General features: G+C 43.7%; 1 protein-coding gene across 1 annotated transcript; it reads right to left on the bottom strand.

Moving 5' to 3' along the window:
- Window positions 1-4527: 4527 nt before the first annotated feature.
- Window positions 4528-16896, bottom strand: acsl3b (acyl-CoA synthetase long chain family member 3b). Its single transcript, XM_061084598.1, has 15 exons — window positions 16724-16896; window positions 13829-14323; window positions 13057-13234; window positions 12855-12964; window positions 12569-12707; window positions 12030-12180; window positions 11691-11814; window positions 11305-11376; window positions 10693-10832; window positions 10223-10395; window positions 8875-8949; window positions 8457-8648; window positions 8252-8366; window positions 7993-8150; window positions 4528-7844 (listed from the first exon to the last, which is right to left on the bottom strand). Exons 2-15 carry the CDS (start codon window positions 14177-14179, stop codon window positions 7687-7689), a joined length of 2136 nt encoding a protein of 711 aa, XP_060940581.1. The 5' UTR covers window positions 14180-14323; window positions 16724-16896; the 3' UTR covers window positions 4528-7686.
- Window positions 16897-23435: the final 6539 nt, after the last annotated feature.

The raw sequence follows: 23435 nt of genomic DNA, 5'->3' as shown, positions 1-23435 counted from the left end.
GCACTGGCTGTCGTCACCAGAGGAGGAGGCAGGATGTTTTTTTGGATGCAGAAATTCTGTCAATGAGGAGAGGAGGGAAAAAACCCAACCCATGTGGGAATATGACATTTTATCAAAACAGGTGAATCTATCTGTATTAGAATCCAATTAATTAACACAATAAATTAGTCAGTTATGGTATCACATGGGAGCAGTGTGCCTCCCTCGTTTGCTTGTGCATGTAACATGTTTTATTTTGATTATTTGAGATGTTTCCCAGCAACCAGAGAGATTTGTATGTTCATCGCAGTCTTCCACCTCCTCTTCTCCTCTCAGCTTGACTCCATCTGCCTCCGGTGGCACTGGGAAGTGGCTGCAGGGAAGTGGACACTATATATATATATTTTTTTTGACAAATGTTTGAGGATATTCGGTGACGTAGCAGCTCAAACACACATTTGGATGTTTGTTAACTCCCCATGTGAGTGATGGAGTCTTTATGAACCACAGTCGTCTCTGCAGTGGGATTCATTTTGGTTTTTTTTCTGACATATTCTCATCCACTGCTGATCTATTCTCGTCTCCACAGTTCATCCTCTCATCTTTCCTTCATGCTCATTCTCATTCATCCATCCTCTTTGCATCCTCTCCTCCCTGCCCCCCCTCCATGCTCCATCCCCCCGTCTCTCCCTCCACCACTCCCAGTCGGCAGTGTGATGATGCCGTCCTGGGCGACTCCCAAACCACTTGCCCCCTTCGCTCCTCCACCCCCGCACCCCCCTCCCTCCCTCCCTCCCTCCCTCCCTGCTGATGCTATAAATACCCAGCGTCGGTGAGTCATCGCCGAGACGTATCGGTGGCCTCTCCCCCCGCCTCTCCTCCCCTCCCTCCCCAGGCTGCTCAGCTCGGAGCTCATTAGCAGACCTCACACGTTTTTTTGGCACGCACCCCCCACCTCTGGCCTTCGCGTCATGGCGGCCAGTGCTCGGTTTGGTGCAGCCACCAGTTACCAGGCGGGGGGGGCAGAGGTCAGCCTGACACCTTCCAACCCCAAAGAAAAACAAAAGCAGCAGGAGGGGGGCGGTGCAGTGAATCCCATTCACTAACTTTCTGTTTACATGACACGTTCTCCCTGAACGCCCCCTGCAGGAGATTCAGAGTAAATCTGCTCTTTAACTACATCAAATGAAAATAAATGGACCTTGTTTCTGCTTGTTCCACGTTTAATCATATGATTAAATGAAAAGAATAGATTAGGTTCATACTGTGTTTAAACACAACATATATTGTGTCATTAGAGCTTTTAAAACGGGTAATTATTCCTCCTTCCCTCCTCCCTTCATCCTCCTTCCCTCATCCCTCCATCCTCCTTCCCTCATCCCTTCATCCTCCTTCCCTCCTCCCTTCATCCTCCTTCCGTCACCCCCTCACCCTCCCTACCCTCATCCCTCCATCCTCCTTCCATCATCCCCCATCCTCCTTCCCTCCTCCCTTCATCCTCCCTCATTCCTTCCCTCCCTTCCCTCATCCCTCCATCCTCCTTCCCTCATCCCTCCATTCTCCTTCCCTCATCCCTTCATCCTCCTTCCCTCATCCCTCCATCCTCCTACCCTCATCCCTTCATCCTCCTTCCCTCATCCCTCCATCCTCCTTCCCTCATCCCTCCATCCTCCTCCCTTCATCCTCCCTCCCTCATCCTCTCTCCCTCATCCTCTCTCCCTCTTCCCTTCCTACATCCTCCTTCCCTCATCCCCTCACCCTCCCTACCCTCATCCCTCCATCCTCCTTCCCACCTCCCTTCATCCTCCCTCCCTCATTCCTTCCCTCCCTACCCTCATCCCTTCATCCTCCTTCCCTCCTCCCTTCATCCTCCCTCCCTCATTCTTTCCCTCCCTACCCTCATCCCTTCATCCTCCTTCCCTCATCCTCTCTCCCTCTTCCCTCCCTTCATCCTCTCTCCCTCACCCTCCCTACCCTCATCACTTCATCCTTCCTACCTCATCCTTTCATCCTCCTTTCCTCATCCCATCATCCTCCTTCTTTCATTCCTTCATCATCCTTCCCTCATCCATTCATCATCCTTCCCTCATCCCTTTATCCTTCTTACCTCATCTCTACCCAGATTGTTTTATCCTCGCCTCCCTCCCGCACTCATCCCTTCTTTTCAGACTTGTGCATATACCTCTTGCATGCACCAGTGTCTCATTCTAGGTACTGTCGGGGGGGTTGTCTGACTCCCTCTAACGGCACATGGTTTTTCTTGCAGGTGAATTCAAAATGGTTTTTGGTGTATTTGTATTGTGTATTTAAACACAGCTGTGATGATGGGCATGACAGTGCAGTGGTTTGCCCCACAGCAAGAAGAGGATTGGTTCAAATCCCAGGGTGGAGTTTGCATGTTCTTCCTTCTGCCCCCCCAGCCCCCTCGACCTTTTTCGCGGTATAGGTGAAGGATGGCTGGGCCTCCCAAGGGGTTCGATAGATTGACCTGGCTAATTCAAAAAGAATACATCAGGAAATCAAAAGGAAATCTCACCTTGTCCCCTGCCACCCTAAATCCCCCCACACATCACATCGCTAATTCAACCTTTCAGTGAACCTCTGTACCTGCAGAGTCATATCTCAGTCCCAGTCCTCGCCGGACCGCCATCTTTCAGACTCGTATGTAATTACTCACAGTATTTGCCAGCCGGCACCAACCTCTCCAGAGTTATGAGGCAGCTCCAGTTCAGCTCGGCTCAGCTCATCCTTCGGCAAACTCCAATATGGCTTATTGGCTCGCGCTGGAGTGTTCGTATGAATCACAAACACGGATAAAAGTTTTTTTGCGCACTTCTGAGTCATAACTCGACCGGAAGAGTGAGCCAAGGGAGAGAGAGAAACCAAGAGAGAGAGAGGATAGTTGGATGAAAGAGTTAAGAGAGTAAAGAGAAGACAAGGACACACACACACATACACATGCACAAATCACATTCATACTGAAAGATGTCCTTCAGTGTTTCCTGCTTTGTGGTGCTACTGTTGCTGTGGTAAAGCCACTCTGTTCTGTTCTGTTCTGTGTGTGTGTGTGTGTACCGTAGACTGCACGGCGGGTACGTGTGTGTGTGTGTGCATGTCAGAATCAGCGGACTAATGAAGGGAGCATTATGCCTCTGACTCACCCACTAGTCCCATCGGGTTAGATGGAGGGAATAAAGGAGGAGAGGAGAGGTTAGGAGAGAATCACTCGTCTCTCCGTGGTCTTGCAGCGACTGTATTATTTTCAAAAATAAACACAGAAGCAGATTTTTAACCACTCATGTTGTGACAGATGGCTTTTTCCACCTGGGATATGTCGCCGTAAATGAAGCAGAACTGCTTCTCCTCCTCCGGTAAATCAGATCAACAGGATTTCAGATTTGCTTCTGATTATATTACAGGATTTATTTGGCTTTGTGAACTTTGTGTAGATAAATTGAATTTTACTGATTTGGATTCATTGTTTGAGCAAACCTCAAAACAAGGAGGCAGATTAAGACACAACAAATCAAACTGGAAACAAAGACAGTCGCAGGTTTACATTGTTTCTACATGAAATATGAAATAACTGCCTCTTTTATTTGCCTGCAACTTTTCAACTGCAGATTAAAGCTGAAACAATGATCTAATTATCTTATTAGTCAATCGTCAGGAGAAAAAAAAAAATGTTGTTACCACCTCATGGTTTCATGCCTTTGCCTAGATGCAGAAATATGATTTTCTGTTCCTGTTTTATATTCAACTTTGACCAGAAAAAGTTTTGGCAGAACAGTATGATGTCGCACTGACGATGACCTTCAATCCTCATCACTTCCACCATTTTATCCTGTTTGACATTTGTGATTAATGTCTTCATAATTACTGCAGAACTTCTTGAGTTATGTCAAAAATCCTATTTCGTGAGGTCAGAGTGGGATCATCAGGCATACAAATGTAAAGAAATCCTCTGGTTCCAGTTGATGTGAATATTTATGTGTTTCCTCAATCTTCTGTGATTGTATATTGAATATATTTGCAGTTAAGATTCTTGCTCAAATAACAAAGTAAAATACGTCAAAGTGATGTCTTTAATAAACCCAGACGTTAGCTGATGCTGAAAAATAACCATTATCTGTAGCCAGATATCGATGTATGCTTAGGTTTTGATCCTTAGTGAATTGATTAATGGACATTGTGCCAACCTGCTGCACAGACTTATATCCATAAAGCAGCAGGTGTACAGACACAGCAAACAGACTACACACATATGTGATTTAATATCTTCACACTCTGCCTGACAGGAAATGCAATTAAAAGAAGCCCTTTGTTTATAAGCTGTGATTGAAGGTTGACTCCCAGAACTGCATGTTCTGTTTGGCACCACAGTCTTTCACAAACCGCACTCATTCAAACACACGCACACACACGTTGGCCTTCGTTGCCATAGAAACTCTGGTTTCAGGATGATTCTAATCAAGCCGCTGATCGTACCAGTCACACCTTATGGCTCACACGCTGCGTTCAGGTGTTCAACATATTCAGAGAGAGAGATTACAACACAAACCTTTTAGTTTATTTCATACATAATTTCCAAGGCCAAATCACAAATAAATAAGGAAGGAGACACTTGCAATAGCCCGACTCGCTGGGCTGCTTCACCACACAGAATGAGGAGGAGACTCCAAGCTGTTGTCAGTAACAAAGATTATTAAATATGTCAACAGGAGGCTCTACACCTGTACAGTTATTGGTAGTTTGATCATCAATCCCCCCGACCCCTCGAGACATATTTACAGAGCAAATGAAAAAAAACGGGAGAGGTGAAATTCATCTTCACACCCCACCACCGCTGTCTTTGCTTCGCCGTTAGTTCAAATGGATGTGGAGATAGTGGGACACGGCGGGTGTGCTATCCACGGAACGAAGGGAGTGCTTCACATTCTCAAATAAACACCTGGAGATAGCTCACGTGTGTCTGAAGGCAACTAGCCGCCTCTGGCCGGGCAGAGGAATAAAGCAGCAAACAGCACAGTAATCTGACTTTTCACTGAAACGCCAGGAGAGAGATGTTATTTACATTAACATAATCTTCAAACTTCTACATGCTAAAATTAACTTGTGTTTCTTAAGCTAGTAGATATTTTAGTGAGTGTTCTATTTTGAGTACCTACAGTGTGTCCTGCTGTCTTGTCCTCAGTGCAAGCAAATCAGTTTGCATTGAGTCGCTGAAACAAAGATGTTGACCAGCGACCGAACAGTTTAATCTAGTGTTCATAAACCTACAGAAGACAAAGAGATGCGGAAGCAAGTTTGTATCGATGCCGCTGGATCACTATCAATCTGAAATACCGACAGTAACCAATGTGTCCGTTATACATGGGTTCAAATAAATGTAATCTACTATACATTGCACGTACGGTATCATACACATAAACTAATCTGGAGATAGAGAAACGTTATCTGCACTCGGTGAGGTCAAGTCGGCATTTGCTCGCCATTAATTAAAGGAGTGAGGGATTCCTTCGGAGCGCCGTTCTCCGGCTTCTGTCTCTCGCAAATATATATATTTAGGTGCTTTGGTACGGATGCACACATTTCAATCATGCAATTTCTACAATGCCAAAAAGTTAAAATTGTTCTCTTTACAAGTTTCATGTAAAAAAAAAAAAAAAAAAAAAAAGAGAAAGAATATCACATCTTTCAGCATGGTGCGTTCAAACGGGCTACATCTCCACTTCCTTATCAGTGTCTCTACCGTTCTCACCTTTAATATTTCTGGGCTTATTTGTATCCTACAGACTTCCCATGATGCACTGAGGTGGACAGTAACAGGCCTAGACATTCATACACTATGGAGGGGCTGCTGTCTGTGCATTACTATCCTTCCATCACACTTTACATTTTGTGTATAAATATTGCACATTCATTTTGTATATATCATATTCAGAAGTAAAAAGAAAGGGGATAAAAGTAACAAAAGTTAATAGACCTATGGCAAGAGGGGAAACATGTAGGGTTGCACAAAAAAAAAAAGGGAATGAAATGCTTAGGTAGTAGGCTGAGATGTCTTATTAGAGACATAAATACAACTTATGGGTCAATGGTCAATCACTCTGTTCACACCTGGTATTCACATCCGTCCTGAGAGATCCAATCACACGCCTGTTAACACCCGACTTTAAAATGAGTCCTGAACGTGAATCTTGTGATCAATTCTCCCTTCTCTATGTGCAAATAAAACACGGTTGTTATTTCTGCTACCAAAGACCGAGATGTGTTTGCAGCGATTTTAACATTCAAGAAAAGTATCAATAGTTATGTGTTGATGCCGAGGAGCATAAAAACATGTTTGATAGATTGTGAGACTGTAGCTTATCAGAGGACGTCAGTTGAGTAGGAGCCGGGCGGCCCTTCCCATCTGGCCCAGGACGCAATTGCATTCACACAGCGAAAAATAATGAGGTCACATGCTTCCGCCAACACCTGCAAACGTGAGTGATTGGATCGGAGGATTTATTGAGGATGCATTTTGGGCACATTCCCACCTGTGCTCAACACTGTCCACGTGTGATTGGGTAACTCAGGACGGATGTTAATACCTGAAGGTCTGCACGGGATCAATGATGCCAAAAGAATAGCCCAAAAGACTTAGGTTGGGAGGCATCCAGTAGGGGGCGCTGCTCCGATATGGAGAAAATGTAATTTGGGCCCAAAATAGTATGATTTGAAAAAATCCCAAAGGATCAGAATCAGAAAAGGGCGAGATCAGAGGGGGTTGAGGACTGGAGTCAAGTCAGTAAACACACACTCGAATGTACAACCTTTGGGACATGAGCAAATAAAGGGAGAAAGAAAGCTTACAAACAAAGCTCTTTAAAATAAAATTAGCGTAAAGAAAATGTCAACAAAAACAAGAGGTAAAATAAAATAACACTCGTTATAAAACAATAAAATAACAGCATGAAAAAAGTACTTTAAAACCACTTCATTGCTCAATCTCTCATGGCTTCACAACACAGACTCGTCACATACAAAAACAACTAATGGAACATGTTTCACAGCTGAGAACCAAACATGAGGGAAAACATGAGCAACACATATTAAAAAAAATAAGATGATCGAGATCCCTGCACACATTCCAACCTGAATATGAATCATAGCCCAGGAGGGATCCTTCTTTTCATTTCTTCTGCCAGGTGTCTGCACTGCAAGTCCACGACCATGCTGAAGTGGTGGAAGGCTCCAGAGAGAAGGGGGAGGAAGGAGGAGAAGCAGCAGAGAGGAGAGGAGGAGGCGGCGAGGGATGGGAGCGAGCTGACACTGATCCAGATTCGTCTAGCCTGACATTTGTTTTCCCTCCGAGTCACGCAGACATCAGACTTTGTGTGCCGCCTCGGTTGTCATGGCAACTCGGAGGGGATTAAAAAGAATCCGTCAAAGAGGAGTGGTGAGTGCGTTGCACCGTGTGCGTCTGGCTGGTTCCGTTGTCTGTGGGGGACCTTCTTGCCTATTGGTCGTCGCAGAAAGCATCAAGTCGTTTTCAAGAGTAAATTCTCCTGTTTTCTCTCTTTTAATGTGTGTGTGTTACCTGTTCTAACGTATAGCTCCTCTCCACGTTTGTCCTGGTAGTGGCCTCTGAGTTCCTTGGGTTATGTGTGCAAGTACATGTGTAAATGTGTTTGTGTGTGTGGTCCGGAGAGGGTCTGTGTGTTATTTTCCCCCGTACATTCTCTCAATGTCTTCCAGGTAATGCGATTTGATCTCCTTGCGTTTCAGTTTGAACGCGTCGGTCACCAGGCCGGTCTCTGGAGTCCAGGGCTCAGAACTCAGCCGGATCTTCTGGGGGATCTCAAATCGCTCCAGTTTGGCTGGTCAGGGGAAAGGAAGGAAGGTAACATCAGAATATGAGAGGGACAGTTACATTGGACACTGGTGAGAAAGTCGGGCACAAGGCAAGAGACGGTGTCGACCCCAAATCTGGTGATTTCTCTCTGAGCTCAGATTGTTTTTTCCTACCTGAGACGGCAGCTTCAGTGATTATGCCGAGGACCTTTGCCTCCATCTGGGAGTTGTTGCAGAGCTCCTCCAGTGTGCCACGCAATTGCATCTGCTCCGCCAGCGCCGTTAGCTGCTTGTGGTTCGGTACCACAAAGCTGATCACATACGAGTAGTCACTAAAAAAAAGAAGGTAAAAAAGAAAGAAATCATGTTATGATCCGAGACCAAGAAGGGGTGAAGAATAGCTTAAATGTTTGTTCTTAGGGCAGCATTTCACCTGTTGGCATAGGCACAGATGTTGTCAATGAGAGAGCAGTTCTTCAAAACAGCCTCCACTTTCCCAAGAGACACGTACTCGCCTGCCTGCAACTTCACCAGGTCCTTTTTACGATCTGCAGGAGGAGGCCGTAAACACGTCACAATCTAACATAAACACCATCCACCACACGCATGCATTCTACACGGATTTGTGGATTTCTTACCAATGATCTTGAGGCATCCGTCCGAGTGGAACTCCCCGATGTCTCCAGTGCAGAACCACCTCTGGCCCTTCTCATCCACGAAGAAGTCATCCCGGTTCTTGGCTTCGTTTTTGTAGTAACCCATCGTTACATTGGGCCCGCCGATCAGGATCTCTCCCCGGGGGTTGGGCTTATCTGAGCTGAAGTAACCACCTGGAGTAGAGAGAGAACAACTTGAAGAGATAGAAACTATTGGTGCGTTTCTTTTGTTAGTAAGATTATGCGAAAACGTCTATGATTTCCATGACATTTTTTATAGGGCCGTTTTTTTGGATAATTTTTCAATGAGTGTGTGCGATTTGGTGCTTTCATAAGGAGACTGTTGGGCCACTGGTAGTTGCTTTTAAGCTTGGTGTGATTGTTTTGCGATTGGACTCACCCTCCTGCCAGTCCTTAAGTGTGAACTCTGAACAAATGAGTGGAGCACCAACCCGTCCTGTGCTGTAGTCCCAAACTGAAAAACAGCAGCAAAGATTCCTGCGTTAGCATGATAAACACATTAGATTACATTTCATTTAGCTGACGCTTTTATCCATAGCGAAATACAATAAGTGCATTCAACCCAGAGGGTACATACCCAGAACAACAAGAATCAAGAAAGTAACATTTCTTCAAAAATAAAGCAAAACTACAAAGTGCTATAAGTAGGGGTGTAACGATTAGTCGCCGTCGTCGACAAAAATGGTCACCGACGAATTTACTCGTCGATGATTTGTTGGTTACTTCATAGCACTTGTTTCTCGTGCCGCGCAGTGGAACTAAACGTTGTTTTACTGGAGGTGCTGATGGAAGTACCTGAGGAGTGAGCCATCTCGCTCCCTTCCTATCTCTGACAGTCGCACATGTGCAATAGCGACAAAACATGGACCAATGGCGGCGTCCGCTGCCTCGCGCACCAGGAAGTAAAAAGTTCGGGAGAACTTCACTCTTAACAGCCCGAAAAAAACTACCTGCAATGTGTACGGCGGACCTGCTCTCCATGGAAGCAAGACACGCGCATGTGAGGAGGAGGCACGTGTGACATCGTAATGGAGAGGATGCGGACTCGCCTCTGTCAGATGTTATATAAACACGTATATACCTGTGCGTAGGATTCTAGAATCCATTACAAAAATATGGTTTAAACTTTTTTTTAACGAGTTTAAAAGCGAAAAATTATCCTATTGCCTGACAAACGTCTTTTTTTTAAATCACAATTATTTAGTCCGAAGAAGACTGTAGTTTGGTTTGTTGATGTTTTTATTAATGTTATTTTCCCTGTCCTTTTTTGTTAACACGAAAAATGGATACTTGATTTTTAATTTATTTTTAGTATCAGCACTTGGCCTGTTCTTGGTTCACAGTAAAAAGGGAAAGGCTTTTGTGTCAACAGTACCCTTATATGCAGCAAAGTTTATTAAAAGACATTTTTTTTAATGAAGTATCGATCTCTGTTGCCTTTATTTTCAGTCATCACATGCCTCGAACAACCTCAAGCTAAATTTAAAGGCTGCTTGCTAAATAATAGCAATTGAGAATTTGTGTCATTCATAATGCGATTAGTCGATTAATCGTTTCAATAATCGGTGACAAATCGACTATCAGAATAGTCGTTAGTTGCAGCCCTAGCTATAAGTAAGTGCCATTTAAGTGCTACTAAATTGTTAGTTTCAAAACACAGATAGCCCCCCCCAAAAAAATGTACTTTTTAATTTGCTTTCACTTTCTCTCCCTTCACTCCAGCTTACCCTCGCTGATAGTGCCGGCTCCACAGGTCTCCGTCAGGCCGTAGCCTTGCCCCACAGGGCAGCACAGGCAGATGTTCATGAAGCGCTGTGTGGCAGCTGAGAGCGGCGCTCCGCCAGACAGCAGCACCCGCGTGTTGCCTCCCAACAGCGAACGCACCCGTTTGAACACTAGACTGCGTGGGCAGAGAGGGATGAAGACAAACAAACACGGCATTAAGATCAGTGAGAGGTGGAAGAGACTTGAAAGTAACACAAAGACTGAAAGAACTTTCTTCAAAGCATCCAGATAATGACTCTAGCACACAATATTAGAATCAATATCACACACATTCATGGAGGCTCATTGACATCAAGGGTTATATGATGAATTTGCACTAGGTTATGATTTTTTTTCTAGAAACAGAAGTTAACGTTTTCCGCTGAATCACAAGGGACGTAAATGGAAAATGAAGATGGAGTTTGTGTGTTACCTGTCACAGAGAGGCGTGGTGTAGCCTTTGGAGATCTGCTCCATCTTGTAGTTGTAAGCGAGCACAAAGAGCGTCCTCTGGAACTTGCTCATCTCCTCCACTTTGGTCATCACATTCTTGTAGATCCGATCCATGATCTCCTGCACACACAAGGTGGCACAACTCACAGTCAAAGCCCGGGCTGCCAATTGATAACTTGTCATCCACAGAATTGTAAGATAGAGTGTGAACAGTATTACAGAGGGTAAGCACAATAAGTACACCAACCTTTCCAATAAACAAATGTTGTTGCTTATAATAATTACTAGTAGTGACATCTGTAGAGGCATGAGTATTACCAGTAGCTATATCTGCATTCTTTATCAAAATGGCACAGCCTAGACATTGAGAGACAACCCATTGCGTGAGTACTTTTACTTTTAATACTTAAAGTAAATTTAAAAGTAAGTACTTTTACTTTTCCTTAAGTAAATATTTTCCTGGGTACTTGTACTTTTACTTAATTACTAAACTTCAGTACTTCCTCCACCACTGGCCATTTGTTGACGTTGTTCTAATAACGGCAGGTAATGTCAGTCTGATTGGGGTTTGTGCAGTGATAAGGAGACTTACTGGTACAGCAGCCATGAGAGTAGGTTTCAGCACACTGGTATCTCCTTTACTGCCCTTCTTTATCTTGGTGGACTGTGGAAAACAAGGAAGACAAATGTCAGTCCTTGCTGTTCTGAGCTGTAGTGACCGATGAGGGTCGCTGTCTGACCACACACAGCTCTCAAAGTAACCATAAGCATCAAGAGGAAATCAAGGGAGACCTTTTAAAGGACTGCAACATTCTGTGATAATCTGTTGTGTGAAAGGAGAAACTATCATTTCCATCTCAGCATCAGATACATTAGAGCTCCAACTAAAACATATGTGTAATGCATCCAGCAGAGACATATGACACTGACTGCAGTGACACAAGGTGTGTGTGGGTGTGTGAGTGTTTAAATACTGACCTGGTCGGCCAGAGTCTGAGGGGAGGAGAAACCGATGCGACAGCCATGAGAGATGCACACCAGTTCAGCGCTGAGCTCTAACACATGGGCCAACGGCAGGTAGCCAATGTAGGTGTCTGTCTCACTGCCAGCACAGAAACAACAAGCAGTTTAATTAACACTATACACAAAGGCAAAAACATGTGATGCAGAGAGTGAATGAATAGTAAGAGAAGCATGTGAGGAATGATGCAGAGTGTGTGTTTCAGTGGCTGAAGACGGAGGAGAAAGAGAATGAGGCTGATATTTTGAAAATTCAGAGAGTTGCAGAAAACAAGAGAAAGAAACAAAATAGCATACTTGAGGTTAGGAATTCTCTCAGCCATCCCACTGATACCAGCAATGATGTTGCCATGGGAGATCATGACACCCTTGGGAATGCCTGTGGAGCCGCTGGTGTACATGATGACAGCGATGTCCGAGGGCTGTGGCTGTCTGCGCCCGACGGCCACTTCAGAGTCAGAAGACAAGAGGGGTGAGGGTTAGCGAGGAAATGCATCATGCACCATATAAAAACACATTTTGGCTGTTTATTATACATTATAATAAACAATTAGTTGTAATTTTTGTTATCATTTAATATAGAAATTATTTACAAATAAGAGGAAAAGTATAAACGTGGCTCAAGTAATACGCACAATTTCAGTTTGTCCTCATTTTTCATAAAAGGTGGTCATGGAGGCAGAGGGTGCTTGACCGCTTACTAACACAGGAAATCACTCCAATCACACATCGGGGTTTTGCCTTTGTATTAAGCCTCCAAAGCCTCCATCAGAGTACTTCAATTTCCCCCCCGACAAAATTAGAAACCTTTTTAATCACGCTGCAGAAACACTCACTATTGTCAGGCTTGTATCCCATCTCCTTCACAGCATCCATGTTGTAGACCATGATGCCTCTGGGGATGTCGGGCCAGCTTGTGGGTTTACTGTCCACTACAATGACGTACTTCAGCCTCGGCACATCACACATTATGGCCTGGGGTGTAAAGGAGAAGTTAGCAACCAGAACTGAGCTTATTAATGACGTATTCACATAATTAACAGAGGAAATATCATTCAGGGGCATATATTTAGAGTGTTTGTTTCACGCGGCTGACATGATGGGAGATAGAAGAGCAGTTACCTTAAGTCGGCTGTGAAGCAGGTCTTTGCTTGTGATGATATGCGTCACCTCTGTCTCATTCAGGCCGTGGGCGATAGCCGTGGGTCCCAGGGTGGAGTACAGCGTCACAACTGTCAAATTAGAATCGAGTTTAGTCGGCTCAATCGCTTCAGTGTCGATCGGAGAATGTCTGAATACACAAGTTTGACTTTCTGGGACTCACGTGGGAAATTGTACATGAAGCAGGCTTGTGCTGCCACCACCCACTCGGCTCTGGTCTCACAGAAGATGGCGATCTTACACAGAGGCCTCTGGCCGAGAGACGCAAGGCCGCTGCCAAAACACTTTGAGGCCTGGTAGGCTTCTTCGTACGATAGCCAGTTATAGTTGCCCAGGATTACCTACATGAAAGGTATGTGCAATTAACACAAGAATATGTAGGAATATATCCACATGCTAGATTATACAAAGTACAAATGTCTGCAAATCTTCAGAGCATCTTCTCAGAAACACGTTTATAAATAGATATATATGAACAGTGTTGATGGAATTCAGATGGCACTACTCTGCATTACATTATGTAAAGAGTAACAAAGAGTGGCAGGTAAGAGATAACTGGCAATAACCTAACAGCCAATTTGTTGAATCTGAAATAGTTTTGATGTTGCCAGAGTCATATCATCTTCACTGATGTGCAGTCTTTCAGCGCCATCTGCAGGACTTTGGCAGCGTAGCAGTTGTTAATGAGGACGCTGTCAGGTGTGAAGCTAAGGTGCAACAATGCTGCCGCTCCCCCCCGCCCCCTCATTCCTTAAACTGTGCACAGCACCAGGCCGTGCTGTCAGCCTCACAGACACACACATCCACCTGAACAGTTTTACAGAAATAAAATGAACGATGAGGCTTCACTGCTTTCTTGTTCCTGAAAACATTTAAAAGCATAATCAATATGCTACTGTGTTCTGAGTAAAAAGGGACAAAGTGATGTCTCTCACCTTCTTGAAGATCTTCCCGTTACGCTGGATCTCGTCCTCCTCACTGAGCGTCTCCCTGGTGCCCAGACAGTCTCTCTGTGGAAACTTCTTCGCAGCGTGTTCAAACATTTTGTCCAGGGTGTCCACCCCAGGGTGCAGCCATGCTACCAGCTTCTCCTGGCTGTTGATGGCCCTGTAGGGACCCGCTGGGTGTCTGCTCACCGAGCGCGCCTTCATACGCCGGGCCTGTTCCAAATTATTGCCAGCTCCGGAGAAGAAGTACCAGGGTATGAAGGTGATGACGGAGTAGACCCAGACAACAGAGCGGAACACCTGCAGTAGCAGGGGGTTCATGTCCTCCTTTAACTTCATCTTCACAGATGAAGTCCTGGCTGGAGGGGAATCAAACCAGGAGCGCAATGATGACGCACTTGTCACTGCTTTGTGAGGTATAGACTTGCTGCTGAAGGTGAGGATTGCAGGTGGAAATTCTTCTGTGCAGCAGGACAACCAGACCTACAACACAACATGAAAGCTTGGGAGTTTAGAAAATGGGTATGGATGTGTGAGACAATTTGATCTGACCTGCAAGACATGGCATAAATATAAAAAAATTAACAAAGAAATAGAAAATAACTTGTCCTCGATAGAAATATATGACACGGTCAATACGTCGATAGAACTAATTCCATCTGGGTTTGACAGACAACGCGAACAGCTTTTGATAATGAGACCAGTGCCGCGTCAACCCAGTCATGTTGCTGGTGTGTGCGACTATTTCCAGTGTATCCTTAGGTGTAAACGGCACAGTGTAGCCCTGCAGCCATGGAGTGCAAAAGCGTTCAAAGTATCAGCAGTGACTCATTCTGCAGCTAAGAAGGAGATGACCTGAGGTCATGTGGGAGGTTAGCAGAAATCCTGGCCAGCTGAAGTAGCAGCAGCGAGAAGAATCTGACACTGACCATAGAGGTGGGTTGCTCATGGCCACATGCAAACACAAGCTGCAAGACACAACCCAACTATAACTAAGTAGTTCTACAGAGATAGCAACACGTTCCACTTTTATGGAAGTTCTTATTTATTTAAACAAATTTGATTTGTCTGACATGCTTCAATCCCTTGGTAAATAGAGTGTGTGTGTGTGTGTGTGTGTGTGTGTGTGTGTGTGTGTGTGTGTGTGTGTGTGTGTGTACAAGCACTAACTTGAGTTAGTGTGTCACCCGCACTGCGCCCCTGTATTTCCGTTAAGGACAATGACAGTGCAATCTCACATTGTGGGGGTCAGTTTGTTCCTACACGTCGAGAGATGATGGCTGAATGTAAATTAGATTAAAATGTAAGTGTATACAGTGTTGCGAGTTAATAGAAGCCAATAAAATGTTTATTTTTTCTGTGTTGATTTAGTTAGAATGCACATTGTGTAGTAAAGACAAGATGCATCACTGGTTTAACTTAATGTGTGAGTGATGAACCTGTTGTGCAGCAAATCGCCTGCCACAACCAATTCACACGATATGGTGGCAGTTGGGAAGAGCATTCACACACAGATGTCCCCCAGCCTGTAATACAAGTTCAGTCTGTTCTTTGCTTGGCGCCAGCTCCTTGCTAAGCTCTTACTTCAACAGTAATGTTCCCTGTAGCATTATGATTTTATTATATATGTTTCTCTGTCTTATTCGAGCAGTCGGTATTTCTGTTTTTCTCTTTAATGTTGCCGTTAAATTCTAGTGAGGCAATAAAAAGGAGAATGACAGAAAAAGGCTTATTTAAAAGCAATACGCCGCTTTACAGTTCATCATCGTGAACATTTTACTGTAGTTTGAATTAGACCCCCATTATATATTTATCATACTATAAATCTGATGTCGCCGCATTCCAACAGAGACAATTAATGTTGGCAAATTTTGATATCGCCCTATTCGTTTTTTTAGTGGTAACCGCCATATTGAACACACAGACACACTTAGTGGGGTGATCTTGTTCAATATCAGAGAAAACTGTACATTCTGCAGCCAGTACAACCATATCTACAACAATATGACCCAATAAGCAGTTTAACCAGGGTAACGGGTTGAGACTTTAGCTGGCATACTTACTTGCACTAGAGATGCCACCAAAACCACAGACTAAGATCATTTAAAAAAGGTACCACAACATCACAATCACAAGAGTTAACCATCTATACAATAGTAATGACTGTGTTATATAGCAGAGTATTGACTTATCATCAAAGGAGAGCAGAGCTTTAAACGCTTTGTCCTCTAGTGCATTGGGATCAAAGCACCTGTTATATGAGTTTATGTCCCTTTCTCTCTTCCCCAGCCAAACGTAAACACAGTTGAATCAGATAAATGTCAACATGTGTCTCCTCGCTTCCTCTGTTCTTCTTCTGATGCCAGCATCAGTGTCGCATCGACAATGTTTTGATTTGGTTCCATATCTGAGACATCAGCTACCGGCGTCTGATCAGCTCCAGAGATACTGTCGTGATAACCTGCAGATTGTGTGTTAACGACATGAGCGGTGATTATCAAATGAGATAAGATGAATGATCATAAACAGCTGATAACGAAAGACGGTACGTGGGGCTTGAAACGAGGCCAGAGAGGCAGCATCACGATTAGCGAGCTAGCAGACATTTCACAGACGAGATAGCGGCTCGCACAGCAGGGGAAGCTAACCTGAAGCTAACCCTTAGCTCCGAGGCGAACCGAGGCAGCCACTGTACGAGCCGCTAATCGGGTGGCAAAATCCCTTTATCCACGAAGACACATCCGGGTGTAAACGTGCTGAAGGTCCGTGGTCCGACTGAGGGACGTGTGGCGCAGTGAAGCAGACGATGCTAGCCGCAGAGCTAGCCGGTGGCTAACAATCAGCCCCTCGCATCAACATCTGCAGAGCATCACATTCTCTCACCTCTTTTGACGTCTGAGCCGAGGAGCGAGTCACTTTATCCCGGAAGTCTAACTCTTCTTCATGTGCGCACCGACATCATCGTTCATAATTTGGTTGGAAAAATAAAACACGTTGTTCCATTTAAGGACAAAACGGATCTAAAATTTTGGCGAAACCGCAAAAAAATCTGAGCGTCGCCGGGAACACTGCTGCCAGCCCGGAAGCTGCCGAGTGACGTCACGCCCGCGCTCCGTCAGCGATTGGAGCGCGGAAGGTGGCGCGTGCTTTGGGGCAGGGGGACGTCAGCGGGGGGGGGGCGGGGGGGACAGGGGGTTACTCGCGGTCACAGACGCAGGAGCAGTCGGTCGGTTGCTCTGTCATCAACAGTCTGTGGTCATCAGCCACCGACGAGACCAGGGCTGCGTTCAGAGAGTCCATTTGGCTCAGGAACCTTCTTGGCTGAATGAAATGACCCGGAAGTGTCTCAGCTGCTGCCATAATAATCAGAGCTGTTCTCTAGGGCAGTGGTTCTCAAATGGGGGTACTTGTACCCCTGGGGGTACGTGAAGGCACTCCATGGGGTACTTGAGATAAATGTATATATTTAATATTAGCATCCATTGAAAAATCCTTTAAAAATAGTTATTTAATAAATATTCAATAAAATATAAGTGTAAGTTCATAAACTGAACAGTACATTAATTGGCTATTCATTTTCATTATCCTAAAAAACCAAGACCCATTAAATATTTTTATTTCCAAGTAGTTCAAGAGAGACCACTACAAATGAGCAATGTTATGCACATGGATGGAGTTTTAAATGTTTTGTTGATGTATTCTCAAATGTTTGAAATTTGAAAGTGTAGTTCCAAAGTTTAATAAATCAGACACAGCGAAACCAAAAAATGCTTTGCGCTGGTTAGGGGGTACTTGGCTGAAAAAAAAATTCACAGGGGGTACATCACTGAATAAAGGTTGAGAACCACTGCTCTAGGGTAAAGAAAGGAGCTTCAATGCTTCCTAACTCATCTCTTTCAGCATCTGAAACATCAGACCGTCCTAGGAAAAAGAAAAGCGGGAAAAGCCGCCCCACAAAACTTTTTGCAGCTGCATCATTGAAAGGGATAGTTCACCCAAATAAGAAAATTCACTCATTATCAGGAATGGTGGGTGAAGTGTTTGGTGTAAACATCGTTGCAGCTAAATCAAATACAACTGAATAAGAGGGGACACATTCTTCAAATGTAAAGAATGCCAGAAAGAAATGCCTCCATAATGCTCCTGTAATGTCATCCAAATGTCCGTAGCCTAAGCCCGGCACTCAAATTCGACTCAAAATGGCATCATTTTTATCATGTAGCCTAGTGTCCTCTGTCAAGTTTGCGCTCACAAACCGGACAAGCTCGCGCCTCTATGCTCTCGCTCAAGGGGCCTGAGAAAACATCGGCAACACTCAGCAGTCAGCTTGTGTGTGGTGTGTGCACTCAATTGTGAACGCAGGGGGATATTAGAGGATATTTAGCCTAAAAACATGGTGTAAATGATACCGTTTCAAATTTAATTTGAATGTTGGGGCTCACAGACACTTGGATGACACCACAGGAGCAGTATGGAGGCATTTTATATCACCAGTTTTATTAGATTTGGCTACAAAAGTGTTTTGTGGACTCAAACACTTCATCCATCCCTCCATCTGCATAGTGGTGAGGAGATAATGAGTGAATTGTCATTTTTGGGTGAACTATCCCTTCAATGAAGATGGTGAAAAACACAATCTCACAATGTTAAAGAAGTTGAAAAAAATGACATGATACGGCCTATATTCCAGATCCCCCCTGAAGTGTGATGGGTTCTTTCCTGACCCATATCACATCCTTCAACCAAGCTTTGCAGTAATCTGCATGATATTGTTTACAAACAAAGAACCAAGCAAAACCTAACTTCCTTGACGGAGGCAGCAGCAGAAAATAGTATTTATACAGTGCACCATATAATTAGCATTAATAAACCTGAGACAAATAAGCTTATCTGCTAAATAAATCTCCACAAAAATAGAAATAATTTTTCATTCTTCCCTATTTCAGATGAAATGAAAAAAATACATCTAATTTTAGAGATGGAGATTAGAAGTAACCACACTGCTGCTGGTTTGTTTCTAGATAATCTTTTGGTGAAGTCTGGAGTTTTTCTTCCCAGCTCTCTGTCTCATCACTATTTTTGGATTTGGCCCGTAGCTCCTTTTGTACCATGTGCTCCCTTCAGTTTGTCCCTTCTGGCTTTGTGTCTCTTGCACTGCAGTCTGGCCATCTTATTAACATGTGTCCACATAGGCCGATGACTTCATTTAAACAAACATAAACAACAATTCAATAAATAAATACATTCATGGACAGAAAACAGTTCCATGGACTGCAGTCATCTGACAGACACCATCCCTCATCGAGCCTCTTCCAACAATGTGTCGATTGGTCACAGCTCTGGTGTTGATAATCAATATATTCTGGTCCCATGACAGTAACTGGTGGCCGTTTGAAAAACAGACCTCATTCAGCAGAATGCACCAGTGACTTGGCGCTGCGTTGTTTGATGATTCACAAAACAAAATATTATTTAGATGTATTCCTCTTTAGTACCAATGACGCTTAGAGTTGAAACTATAAATCTGGAGCAACATAATATTAAAAACACTAAAAGATAAACACACAAAATAAACAAAAACAAGGATATAACAGTAGACACAAAGAAAATCAGCTAAACTGGGACACTCCAAGATTCCTATGTCTGGACTCCTCTGATCAAATAAATAGAAAGAGAAAGTTGAAAGGAGAAAAAGAAGAGAGGGGAAATGGTTGTTTGTTTATTTGACTGTTTTTAATTATGTTTGCCTTTCCTCTACCATTTGACAATTCATTTTCGGGCTCTTTTAACTTTACTTTTCACCTGCGTGCGCGCACATACACACACACACACACACACACACACACACACACACACACACACACACACAGACACAGACACACACACACACACACACACACAAAAATTAAAAACCTTCCAACTGTGGACAAATAAAGTGCATGGTTTGATTTTGATTTCCAAATTAAAGTAAGACTTCTGTGTTGAACATCTTTTCCTTTGATGCAATCTGACGTTTATACACCAGAGGGAGTCAGTGTTCATTCTTTCATGAAGTCCCTGAACTGCACTTCTTCAGTGTGTGTGTATGTGAGTGGTCAGCACAGAGGGTTGTGTTCTCTGAGCTTGAATATGATGAAAGGGAAATGGCTAGGTAAGCTGTGTTTGTCACTTTGACCCGAGACACTGATCCCCTCTTGCTGCTCTCTGGGGGTGTTTGCATGCGTGTTAGGCCATATGTCTAGTGCAGACGTATACGGACAAATACACGCACACATGCACACAAATTGGTGCCCTCTTCCCCCCCACGCCTCGGTGAGCAAATCATACGAGCATGTCATCACATGACAGAGTCCAGAAGTGCGCATACAGCTTGGCGATAATCGCTGGCCTCAGGCCGTGTCTTTGGGGTCATCCTGATGGGACTGGGACCATCAGAGGGCAGATGTTAAGAGCAAAAGGAACACTTTCATCTGCTCTGTGAAATACGTGCGTCCAATGTGATAATGACCCAGAGACACACTTTGCAAACACTTAAAGGCCAGACACAGGAAGGGGACGAAATGTATCCTGGAACTGTCTGCTTCTGCGTGACCCCGTTTTTTTTCCACACAGCATTCACCGTGGCTAATGGTTGTTCCACTTAGACTCAACCTATGACAACCACTGACCAGTGTCATGTGATTTATTTCACCAATGATACGTTTATCTGAAGATCTTGCTGTTCTACGACTCACAAGACCAGATTTAGTAAATACAATATCTGAGCTGTTATTATAAGACGTCACTTTTACATTCAAATCTCTGTAAAGTAAACCACGTAAACTATTACATTTTGAGCCTCTGACTGATTATGTAGCCTCTCGATGTCCAGTTGGACTTACAGGGTAGGAGGGGGTAAGGGGTTGTGAGGGGATTAGGGAACAAAAGGATCCTTCTCTGTCATCAAAGAGGATCTGCTCCGCAACTCATCTCCTGCTCTGTGGCGACAGCTTTTTAGTTTTTTCTGGGAGTGACGGCTGCAGGGAGGAGGGAAGGTGGGATGTAGCGGGAGAGATGGATGGTAAGGGGATGCAGATTTCAAAGTAGTCTTTAACTTTAAGCCCTGCAGTCACTGTGAAATGAAGCCCTCTGCCCCAGACACAGTGTTGCCTACAGCTCATAGTGGAAGCCTGCCACCCCTCCTTTTTTTTTCTTCTTCCCAAGCTTTTGTCACGGTGGCATTTAAGTGGCATTACTCACCGACTGGATGACCAAATGAAGGAGTCCCTTTGATTGAGCTGAAAGAGATGGATTTTAACTCCTGAGACCAGTGTCGCCTCTTAAAACAACACCAAGCTGAAATAAATGCCTGCTGTGTTGTCAGGACTCTGCAAATACTTTTAACCAATGTATGACATCTTTATGAATCATAACCAATCTAATAACCCAAATGCTGTAGAGTGTTTGTTTCTCTAACATGTAACATGACAGCTGAGGAGGGATGCGTATTTGCAGCCTAATTTACATCAAACAAATCAGAAAAAACTAAATCATGCATTCTTTTATTCCTCTCTTCACTGTAACCTTACACCATTGAGAGGCATGGCCCAAGTCGTTAGTGGAGTTTATATCTTCTTGCATTTTATACGACTTGGGAAAGCAAACTTAAGCCCATAAGATGGTTTAAGACCCCTAGGAGGTCATCTGCACTTCCATTGTCTCACTCCTATAAAACACTACTTATTTTGGCCCCCTACCCCAAAGTTATTTCTCTCATCTTGTGAAGGCTCATGTCCCCTCAGGGTCATTGGCCCAGGATCCCCTGCTGACCTGCACCACCGCGGGGAGTCAGTGTAATAACACAAAGGTGGTTATGAGGTACAAAGAAGGAAAAAAGGAAGAAGGTCTTGTCATTGGCACAAGAGGCAATGTTTGTAGAGATGGAGGCAGCCCAGTACAATTATAATAATTCATAATACATACCAACAGGTTGGCACATACATGAAAATGGCGGAACCTGCTCGTGCCTCCAAGCACCTTCTGAATCTCGTCTCTTGTCTCAGTGCAACAAATAAATGTGGGAGGAGAGGAGCTGTCTTTCTATTATTCCAACCTGCGACTGCTAATGGAAACATTAACAAGCCTCTTGATTGATGTTTTTTTCGGCCGTCTGAGTAAGAGCTACCATCCCTTTTACTAATGTGCATTCCCTTCAAAGGGCTTGTAAATAAAGAAATACAAAGTTACATATAAAATGTCAGTGCTGCAACTTCTTCCCTATAGATAATTGTATTACTGCCGTCAAGGAGGTCATGTTTTCATCTCATCACCCTGTTTTTATCAGTCTTATGTTTGAAAACGTACATCGTTTAATTAATAGTAATTGTGTAAACAGTATACATGTTGTATCCTGCCCCTCATAACCTCCACCAATGTTTTCCCTCATCTGTTGTTTGTATTGTTTGTCTATAAGCAAGATTTACGTACAAACTTCTTGAAGGATTACCACAAAAGATGGTGGAGGGATGTTGTTTGGGTTCGGGAAGAAGAAGTTACAGTTTGGTGCGGCTCACGGTCAGGCTGCAGATCCCAGAAGTGTTTTTCACTTTGCTTAACATGGTGAGATATGTTGCTTTCAACAATTTTGTTGATTTCTCAGGAGTGAATCTTAATGAAAAAATTCAAGCAAATTTAAGAGCTTGGTATCGATAGGTGCCTGCAATAACATGCAGATCTAAATAAAAATAAGTATCTAGTGGATTTAAATGTGGTTCGTGTTGGGGTAACAGATAGAACCAGAAACCTGTAACTACCACCATTGTGGCTTTAAGGCTTGCTTTAATTTGAAGGGGATTTGCTAGCTGAAATGTTTTACGGGCTTTATCTCAGCCCGTGACACTTCAACAGTCATCAGTTTAGATCAAAGCAGAACTTTTTAGGAGACATTTTGACTTGTCACAAGGTGGCTGTTCTATTCCAGTCCCTGAGAGTCATTACAGTGTGACTGAGCCAGCGTGGACAAAACCAGGCGCCTGAGACTGAAGCAGCAGCCGTCATCCTTCTTTCTTTTATTTACATGTGTGCTTTTCCTACTGTCACACCTCAGAATGCCTTCTGCGACAACTTCCAAATATATGCATGAGGAAAAGCTGAAGAGTATGGACACATACTTAAGTCCAGACTAGCAACAAAATTGGTTCCATGGTTTTATTTATTGTGTTATTGTTACTGTTTTGGTCCAATGCGATCAATACAATTCACATTTAATAGTTAGACTAAAATTAATGCCAGTTTATACATGTAGTGTTACCTTCACATCAAATCTATTCTTAGGCTTGGTTTAAAACTTTTTAAAGACATATTATGGCCTAAATTCTGATGATTGGATTCGAGCTTTTTTTAAAAAATCCTGTGAATAAGTGAACATATGTAAATCTAGTTTCCATTTTATTTTTTATTAAAAACCTGTCCAACAAAGGTCCGTGTGTTGTCTTTGAGTCGTTTATACTGACAGAGGCATCTAGAAGGATGTTTTAGCACAATAAATATAAACATATAAATTCACACTCTCATTCTGGCTGAGATGAGTTCATGCTTCAGCTCTGCAGCCGGACGA

The sequence above is a fragment of the Limanda limanda genome, chromosome 13, assembly GCF_963576545.1.
Source record: "Limanda limanda chromosome 13, fLimLim1.1, whole genome shotgun sequence".
NCBI lineage: Eukaryota > Metazoa > Chordata > Actinopteri > Pleuronectiformes > Pleuronectidae > Limanda > Limanda limanda.
This window is presented reverse-complemented; position numbering and strand designations above follow the sequence as displayed.